Source organism: Cyprinus carpio, chromosome B6 (assembly GCF_018340385.1).
Source record: "Cyprinus carpio isolate SPL01 chromosome B6, ASM1834038v1, whole genome shotgun sequence".
In the NCBI taxonomy this organism is placed as follows: Eukaryota; Metazoa; Chordata; class Actinopteri; order Cypriniformes; family Cyprinidae; genus Cyprinus; species Cyprinus carpio.
The window spans coordinates 21,938,236-21,948,418 of record NC_056602.1 but is presented as its reverse complement, the minus strand read 5'-3'; the positions used below and the strand labels follow the sequence as shown (position 1 = coordinate 21,948,418).

The following is a 10,183-nucleotide window of genomic DNA, read 5'->3' as shown; positions in this document are numbered from 1 at the left end:
AAAGTTTAAGTAATTATTTAAAATAACAAAAGAGTTCAGTAAACTTGAGTGAATACCACTCAGAGAAGTTGAAGCAAAATGAAGCTGGTATTCCTAATGAAGTCATGGTTATTGTTATCTGTTAAATATATTCAAGCCTCATCTTTTCAACTTAGTCATTACCTTTTTTTTGTGCTAAATTGCTAATCCAGAGATTTTTCTGTGAAAAAAATAAAGATTAAGTTGAAAGTTGAAACATTCTTCAAAATATCCTTATGTTATACTATATGGACTTTCAATAGTCCTTTAAATGTCCACCAATAAGTTGAACCCAGCAAAAACAGTTAATTCCAGACTAAATTAAAAAACACATTGGTCAATTTTTTCTTTCTTAATAAACAAACAAACAAATCAATAAATGATTCAAAACTCAACAGTAGCTGGATGATGAATGGATATTTCCTTCACTGACTCGCATGCAGTCTGGAATTCCTTTTTTCCTATGAGAAACGTAATGTAAAAGTTACCTTTTAAGTTGTTATATAGACATAAATAAATGCAGGGCTGCTGCTGGCCAAATGGGTGCAATAAGCAGAATTGTATTGTTGTTCAGTGGTTCAAAATGGCTTCCAAATATCTGTCCACGGTAGTGACCACTATGCATCAGAGGGTTACAGTCACTGCAATGTATTCTAAATATAAACTTGTTCTATCGATCAGCATCATTTCTGGGAAGATCATTCACCACTTTATTATGAGTTTAAAAAAGCGTGAGTGCCATCTACGTGCCCTTACAGTCTACGACCCAGATGTGACATCTTATTTAAGGTATTATCATATTTATGGTGACAATGCAATACGTGATATCATAATATTGATATTAATAATATGACAATATCTGTACAGAAAGAAAGAAAAAACAAAAATATTCAGCAAGGATGTGTTAAATAGATAAAAAGTGATAGTAAAGACATATTGTTATAAAGGATTTATATATATATGCGCATAAAATAAGTATTGAACATCACCATTTTTCTCAGTAAATATATCTGTTGACATGAAATTTTCGGTTGAGTGCATTACTTATTGTACTTATTATTTTCGTTGAAACAATTTTACATAAGGCATTAATATGTCCTTATAGTATTAATAAACAGCCAATATGCTAGAAATATACATGCTATTAAGCAACTAGTTAATACTAAATAGTGTTGCATAATCTAAAGTGGATACCACATTACTAGCATAAACAAACTCTTTAACTGTGCATTTCTATGGAAATGGTTTATTACATTCGGAACACGTGAGATAAACACTCTCGTGTGTCCTTTTATCTTAATCACTCCAGCATCCTGATTGTGGGATTTGCAGCTAATCATGTGTTTCCACACAAAGAAAACTAATCGCTCACGGTCACGCTCAATTTTAAATTAGCGAGAAAAAAGACATGGTTCGGTCAGGACGTATCATAAATCACCACTGAAATCTGGTATGAATGCCTTCTGCTGTCATGAGCTGTTGTTCTCAATCACGCAATCACACCTGTTGCTCACTCCCTTATGTGTTCAGATGTTCACGTTTTGAACATTCGAGCCTGCAAACAATAGAGATAAGTAATAGCAGTAAATGGCAGGTGCATAAATATCGGTTTGATAATCCTGTGGGTACCGTGACACTGTCAACAGGTTTGGGACTCGTTGCTTGAGCCACATGATGTTCAGTTCATTATGAGCAGCAAAATCAGCTGCCACAAGTAGAATGGCTGGTGACTTTTTGCTGACTTGTTATTTGCTGTAACTATTTTCTTAATTAGTCACATTCAGCAATGCAATTGATTTGGTCTGTAAAATTCTACACCCTAATATGACATTTATTATGCAGTGATTCTAAGCAAATAAAGGGCATTATAAAGGATCTTTGAAACAGTTTCTTGTGAGGGCATTTGCTCCTGTGTTCTCTATTTGGTAAGACATTAAGAAAAGGTTGAACTTTATGGGCGTATGTGTACACAGTATTACATCATACCATATACAGTATACTTATTTTCATTTCAAACAATTGCAGTTTTATTTGTAGAGCACATTTCATAACACTGGATAAAGTAGGATGAGGAAGAAGCTAATTTCTCTACCAGGAACATATTTAAATACATTTCCATTTTCCATTCCAGCAAAATAAAAGTTGAAAGTTTCATTTCCATTCCACTGAATAATTAGTTTGGATGTTTTTGTTGAATTCTTTTCCTTAGTGGAAAACTTCAGGATGCTATGGCTACAGAGGGCATATAAAAATGAAAGAGTAAAAGCAATATGAAATATTGAAAGACCATGACTATGTATGTATGATAATAATATGATAAAAAGAAAAAGGTATGTACGTATGTATCTGCATATATATTTTTTACAAAAACTATAATGTGTATGTTGTCTTTATTTATTTATTTTATAATACAGTCATTACAAATCTTCCATTTCTTATGAAATCTTGCTAAATTTGTATATAAATATTTAGTTTTCTAACATTTTTGAAAATACAATTAGATGAATTCATTTTTTTGCTGGTGATACATTGCATGCTATAGCTGTTAATAATCTAAAACAGTGCTTGTCAAAATCAGCCCAAACTTATCTAATAGACCTGATGCATCTCATCAGTTTATTACTAGACTATTGACCCATGATCTATGACAAGTGTGTTATAAAGATGAATTAATATACAATGTGAAATGCATAATTATATTTGCTGCTTCATAACAATTAAAAATGGTTTGAAAATAGTAAATCGTTTGTCATTTTATTTGAGAATTTTTCTATGTCCAAATAAACTTTAAATTAAATTAAAATGCATTCCATTATTAAAGTGTTCAGTGCATTCAATGCAATGTTTAAGGTAGAATAATAATTTAAATTATTTGTTCTTCCTGTAATTCCTGTATTTGATTCCAATGGTAAATATAAATGAATGTTAAAACCAAGGGTGCTGCTATGGTTTCCGGGCCCCCTGAACATCATTGAGTCGACCCCCACATCCCGTCATCCCACCAAAAACGGCTCCCATGATTACAACATAAACTTAGCAATTATGCATGCCAATGTGTACATGTAATAGACTGTGTTGTTTTATTGGGGACAGGTCATAAACTGTTGAGCCACACCAAGATTTAAGCTTGTTACCCCATTACACTTCTTTATCAGCATTCTGTCAGATTATTCCATGTGCAAACTATGCAAACCATTAAATATTGTATAATGTCGTTTTTGTATGTGGGTCCATTTTGACAGGTCAACTATATGTTATACAATAAATAATTATGACAAACGTGAAGGTCAAAGCTTTGTTTTAGCTGGTGTTTTTCACAATGGAGTCTTCTCCATAATAGACCAGCTTACCGACACAGTCACAATCAGACTGAATGAACACACTTTATATTATTTGTTCAACATTTACTTTGTTTACCTGCTTAATTTCATTATGACTGCCTTTAAGCTGCAGTATTACAGAATACACATACGTATTGTGTGAACTGTATAATATTTACTGATTTTGTGTATTTACTGTCATGCCCAAAAATAAGGGCACCCTTGGTAAATATGATCAAAGAAGGCTGTGAAAATTAATCTGCATTGTTAATCCTTTTGAGCTTTTATTTAAAAAAATCACAAAAATCTAAACTTTCATTAGATAATAAGAATTTAAAATGGGGGAAATATCATTATGAAATAAATGTTTTTCTCTAATACACATTGGCCACAATTAAGGACACCCCTAGAAATTCTTATGAGTAAAATAACTCTGAAGTATATTCCCATTCATATTCACAATTTGAGTACTCCAGGGTGATTATGAACTTGAAATTATCCAGCCATTGCTTCCTGTTTCACAGAAATATAAACAGGGGGGAAAACAAAGCCCAAATGCCCTTAATCATCCATCACAATGAGAAAAACCAAAGAATATATTTCTGATGTGCAGCAAAAGATAATTGAGCTTCACAAATTAGTGAAGTGGCTATAAGAAAAGAGCTAGAGCAGTGAAAATTCCCATTTCCACCATCAGGGCAATAATTAAGAATTTCCAATCAACAGAAAATGTTACAAAACTGCCTGGAAGAGGACGTGTGTCTATATCGTCCTAATGCATGGTGAGGAGGAGAGTTTGAGTGGCTAAAGACTCTCCAAGGACTACAGCTGGAGAATTGCAGCAAATAGTTGAGTCTCAGGGTCAGAAAACCTTAAAAAAAATTGTCAAACAGCACCTACATTACCACATGTTGTTTAGGAGGGTTTCAAGAAAAATTCTCCTAGCTCATCCAAAAACAAAACTCCAGCATATTCATTTATCAGACACAACTGGAACTACAAATGGGAATGGCTTCTATGGTCAGATGAAACTAAAAAATGACATTTTAAGCAGCAAACACTCAAGATGGGTTTGGTGAAAACAGGGATACCCCATGTGTACAATGAAATATACTGCTGTATTTTTCATGTTGTGGGCCTATATTTCAGCTGGAGGTCCTGGACATCTTGTTTAGATACATGGCATCTTTGATTCTATCAAATACCAACAGATAAAAAATCAAAAAGTGACTGACTCTGTTAGAAATCTTATAATGGACCATGTTTGGATCATCCATCCGTACAATAATCCAAACACAAACCTCAAAAACAACACAAAAATGGGTCACTGGACACAAAACCAAGCTTCTGCTAAAACCATTCCAGTCCTCTGACCTGAACCCTACGGAAAATGAGTGTAGTGAACTAAAGAGGAGAAGCACCAACATGGAGCTGGGAATCTAAAGGGTCCGGAGTTATTCTGGATGAAGGAATGGTCTCTGATCTCTTGTCAGGTGATCTCTAACCTCATCAGGCATTATAGGAGAAAAATTAGAGCTGTTAAACTGGCAAATGGAGGTTTAAAAAAGAATTCAATAAAAGGGTGTTCTTAATTGTTGTCAATGTGTATTAGAGAAAAACATTTATTTCATAATGATATTTCCCCCCATTTTAAATTCTTATTATCCAATGAAAGTTTAGATTTTTGTGATTTTTTTAAATAGAAGATCAAAAGGATTAACAATGCAGATTAATTTTCACAGCCTTCTTTGATCATATTACAAGGGTGCCCTTATTTTTGGGCATGAATGTATTGTAAAGTGAACCACACTTGCTCTATCAATATGATGGCAGTGGTGTAACTAAAGGCAAATAGCAGGCTGGCACACAGATCTTTCACAATATCTCTACGTATTTAAGGATGAACCCTATTTTACCCTTTTAAAAGAAATGCTGACTTCACTGTTTTACACTCATCTCATCAAATCATTTGTTTTTATATCTTAAAATAGCATCTGACTTTTGATAGAATTCACAAAATTATTCTAATTCAAAAGGATTTTGAATTTGAATTGTAGGTTTTTGAAAACAACATGCAAAACCACTGCTGGAAAAACACATTTTGTAATTAAATTTCTAAGAAAATCTCATGGTAAGTAAATAAATAAATAAAGTTGGCACAAGTTAGGCAAGTTAAGATATTTTTAACCATCTTTTGACATGTTGATATAGCCTAATGATAATTTCTGTAAGTTTATAAAACAGTTTGGATTTTTATATCCAACTATTAATAGCCTACCATAAAATGTCACATCATTAATATCATTGCTAATGTTGTTTTTTCCCACCAAAATTGCAGTTGCTTTATGTTTGTAGCTATACTGGAATTTTGAGGATAGGTAGGCTACAACCCACAAAAATATTCTAATTTGATTCCAATTTTAGATCTTGTAACACTTTCCCGTTTGTCGCAGAATCACGTTTAAAAAAAAAAAAACATTTATAATAGGGAGACAACATTGTAATGCATAGTACTAAGAGTAATTAGGTTTGCGGTAAATTCTTTAAAAAAAAAAAAAAAAAAAAAAAACATGCTACCGCTCTATTTAGCTACCTGGTACGGCAGGGTACAGGAGCATTTATCTGGCGCGGTACTAAAGTATCTCGTCCAGTAGAGGGCGCTGATGCGACTGTAATACTGTAACGCCAGTAGAAGAAGAAGATCACGCCAGAATTTCGGCACAGCAGCAGCATGTGAATTTTTGCTTCCTTGCTTATTTACCTAAGATTATATTGATGTTTGTAACATTTGTTTCTGGGCGAAGATGACCACTCAGGCTGTACGCCTTTTCCGTAAAATGAATGGTCTGTTTGCTGTGTACAAACCGCAGGGAGTTCACTGGAAACATGTTCGTGACAGCACAGAGTCCAATTTATTAAAAGGTAACGTTAGTGTCTGTGTCTCTTATGGAGTAAATGCTTATACACTCCTGTGAAAATATCTGTAGTGATAGTTGTATATATAGAAACTAACCACTAGGTGTCAGTATTACATAACCGGGTTGTAAGTGCTGCTTCAAAAATGCCAAAAGAAGAAACAGGAGCAAGAGACAAAAAAACAGAGAGTAGGCAATTTATTGAAAAACTGCATTTAAACTCAAACAGGCTGTTCATCAGCTGATCAAAAGTTAAAGACCATAGCCCAAAAATAAACGCACAACTGCGAACTAAAAGTGTCAAAAAAGGATTCAGTAGTGAGTAGCCCCACCGTTCTTGTTGATCACTTCAAACACTCGTTTCGGCATGCTTGATGCGACTGTTTCCAGGAGGCTGGTGGGAACGTTGCTCCATGTGGTGAAAGATGGCTTCACGAAGGGCATCCACGGTCTGGAACTGACGTCCGTTTTTGTAAACTTCCCTTGCCATCCATCCCCAAATGTTCTCAATGGGATTTAGATCAGGGGAACACGCAGGATGGTCCAAAAGAGCAACGTTATTCTCCTGGAAGAAGTCCTTCGTCAGGCGGGCGCTGTGAATTGCAGCGTTGTCCTGTTGAAAGACCCAGTCATTACCGCACAGACGGGGGCCCTTGGTCAAGAGGGATGCCCGCTGCAACAAATCCACATAGCCAGTCGCCGTTTGACGCCCCTGCACAACCTGAAGCTCCATTTTCCCATTGAAGGAAAAAGCACCCCAGATCATGATGGAGCCTCCTCCACTGTGCCGCGTAGAAAACATCTCAGGTGGGATCTCCTTGTCATGCCAGTAACGTTGGAAAAAATCAGGACCGTCCAGGTTAAATTTTTTCTCGTCAGAGAATAAAACTTTCTTCCACATTTCAATGTCCCATGTTTGGTGCTCCCTTGCAAATTCCAAACGGGCAAGTTTGTGTCGTGGGAGGAGACGTGGCCTTTGAAGACGTTTTTTGTTCTTGAAGCCCTTCTCTAGCAGATGACTTCTTATGGTTATTGGGCTGCAGTCAGCATCAGTAAGGGCCTTAATTTGGGTCGAGGATCGACCTGTGTCTTCACGGACAACCCGTCGGATCCTGCGGCTCAGTGCAGGTGAAATCTTTTTGGGTCTACCACTTGACTTTTTTGTCCCATAACTCTCAGGATTTTTTAAGAAATGTAAAATGACTGTCTTACTGCGTCTAACCTCGGCAGCGATGGCGCGTTGCGAGAGGCCTTGCTTGTGCAGCTCAACAATCCTGCCACGTTAGAGGGAGATAAAGCCTTTTTGCCTTTGCCATCAGGAGATCTTGACAGTATGACTGCTTGAAGAACAATGAAATGAAAGCCATATTTTTTGTGCAGATTTGACCTTTTTATGGCTATGGTCTTTAACTTTTGATCAGCTGATGAACAGCCTGTTTGAGTTTAAATGCAGTTTTCAATAAATTGCCTACTCTCTATTTTTTGTCTCTTGCTCCTGTTTCTTCTTTTGGCCATTTTGAAGCAGCACTTACAACCCGGTTATGATCCACTAGTGCGAAATGTGTAAAACTTGCAATGCATCCCCTGGTATTAAGATTTTGTTCAGGAGTGTATATATATCGACTATCTTTGTGATATATTATTAGTTCATTTAATTACATGATAATAAGTGCAACTGAAAACTGTAACTTTCTTCTCTTTCTTCAATGCATTTCCTGTCACCCTGCTCCAGCGCTGAACTCCTGTCCTCCACCAGCTCCTCAGCTCGCACTGCAGTTCCAGCTTCTGTCCGGCGGAGAAAACTGCAGCTCCAAAGATGTCGTATTATCACCCTCTATGGTCCCCACACTGGCAGACCATCCTCTTGGTTAGCGGCTAAACCTTCAAAAATATGTCCAGGTCACATAAACACTTTAGAACCATTAATAGTTTTGCATGATGACATAATTTTCATTATAACCAAGAATGAATTAATTATAGTTTTGGGGTCAGGCATATGTGTCATGAAAATAATGCAAATAATCTTAGTTATACTTACATAACTACTATATATATATATATATATATATATATATATATATATATATATATATATATATATATATATATATATATATATATATATGATTGATGCATAACTGTAAATTAGTCATGCATTGTTACCTATAAAATGATAACTTGTTTTTCCTCTGTAGTGACAGGGCCACAGTTTCATAAGGTTCACGTCGGTGTTGGTCATCGATTGGATGCTTTTTCCTCTGGGGTGTTAGGTGACAAAAAATTTTGGACTCTTAACTTTTCAAGTGATTTAATTGTGGAATGCACTCTGTGCTCAATTCTCACATATCTCTACCTCAGTTTTAGGCGTTGGGAAAGGAAATGGAGTGCTGGAGCATCTGTGCAAATCACATGTAACTCGGGTAAAGGTTATATTTTATATCACATAATGATTAATCTCACGTTTAACTGCTATTTTATTTTTTATTTTGCCTGTGTTTTTTCCACTGATTGATTATGAATTCATACTAAGTGATGATCAAATCAGGACTTTTAGCAGATGTCTAGTAGACAATTTAATGCAGACTGTTGTTGTGTTTGTTTTATATATGAAGGACTACACCCTTGAGGGGGAGTTTGGAAAAGCCACTGATAATTTCACTCACACAGGCCGAGTCATTGAAAAAACCACATATGGTAATGTGTGCATTACAATATCATAACTTTCATATTTGTTATGTATTACACAGACTAAGAATTTGTAGTAAACTTTGTCTTTATTGTCTAGACCACGTTACCCTGGATAAGCTCGAGAGAGTTCTTGCCATGATACAAGGAGCCAACCAGAAAGCCTTAATTACGTGAGTCGCTATAAGAATATTATTCTACATATTGCATTTCATACTGTCTGACTATGTGTGAATATTTGGTTAATGCATAGCATGCCTCTGAGTATGTTATTATGTCTCTGTGCAGGTATTCTCAGGTGGATCTGCACACTCAGGAGGCTTACGAGCTTGCAGTGAGGGGTTTATTGTATCCTCATGGTAAAAGCCCACCGATTCTGACCGGTCTGCGATGCATACATTTCAATCCACCAAATTTCACATTGGGTTAGTACTTTGAATTATTACGTACTTATACATAAGTTTATGTTTAACATGTGTCCTTTAACATTACTTTTCCTCACTTTGAATCAGAGGTCCAGTGCGTGAATGAGACTCAGAAATATCTGCGTAAATTGATTCACGAGGTTGGACTAGAGCTGCGGACGTCTGCGGTCTGTTCTGGAGTGCGTCGTACACGAGACGGTCCCTTCAAAGTAGAGAACGCACTCACCCGACAACACTGGACTGCTGACAGCATTATGCAAGCTATTGCTCACTTTAGCAAGACTACTCGCAAAATCAGGAAGTCGGGAATGTACAGGCAGACTGCTGGTCCGTTGAACTCCAGCACACAGGTCCAAGAGCAAACCAGAAGTCAAACTGAGCAAATAAATCTAGAGCATGTTGAGCTCTCAAGCTCTACGTCTGATACAGTTGTGGACAGAGAGACGCCTGTGACTCTAAGTGAGGGGAGAACAAAACAATAAGTTAAACGAATCATCTGCCTCAATTAGGATGATTTGATTTCTGAATTCTGAGATGTATTTGTCTGTTCACTATAATTTATGAATTTGTTATATGATCATCATTGTGCAACATTAAAACTGTATTTTAGTTATGTTCTCGATGATCTTTAGGCTGTGTGTGTGTGTGTGTGTGTGTGTGTGTACTTGTTTAGCTATACTTGTGAGGGCCAAATGTCCTCACTTAAATAAAAACTAAAATATTATGACAAGTTTTACATGTCCTCACTAGTTATAGTGTTATAAAACAGTCGAATCGTGTTTCTGTTTAAATCTAGTGTCCTGCACAGTTTTCTGTGATG

At 36.0% G+C, this 10,183-nt stretch overlaps 1 protein-coding gene across 1 annotated transcript; it reads left to right on the top strand.

Annotated features, from left to right (window-relative positions):
- The first annotated feature begins 5,988 nt into the window (after nt 1–5,988).
- On the top strand, nt 5,989–10,087 carry trub2 (TruB pseudouridine (psi) synthase family member 2). Its single transcript, XM_042726282.1, has 8 exons — nt 5,989–6,260; nt 7,986–8,120; nt 8,449–8,523; nt 8,612–8,673; nt 8,866–8,947; nt 9,039–9,111; nt 9,227–9,363; nt 9,451–10,087. Exons 1-8 carry the CDS (start codon nt 6,143–6,145, stop codon nt 9,843–9,845), a joined length of 1,077 nt encoding a protein of 358 aa, XP_042582216.1. The 5' UTR covers nt 5,989–6,142; the 3' UTR covers nt 9,846–10,087.
- The last annotated feature ends 96 nt before the right edge of the window (nt 10,088–10,183 follow it).

Excerpts from the sequence above, each read along its gene's own strand:
- trub2 (XM_042726282.1), top strand. The coding sequence starts at position 6,143 with ATGACCACTCAGGCTGTACGCCTTTTCCGTAAAATGAATGGTCTGTTT. Across the intron at positions 8,121-8,448 it reads ACTGGCAGACCATCCTCTTG|TGACAGGGCCACAGTTTCAT; the intron begins GTTAGCGGCTAA and ends TTTCCTCTGTAG. Across the intron at positions 8,674-8,865 it reads GCAAATCACATGTAACTCGG|GACTACACCCTTGAGGGGGA; the intron begins GTAAAGGTTATA and ends TTATATATGAAG.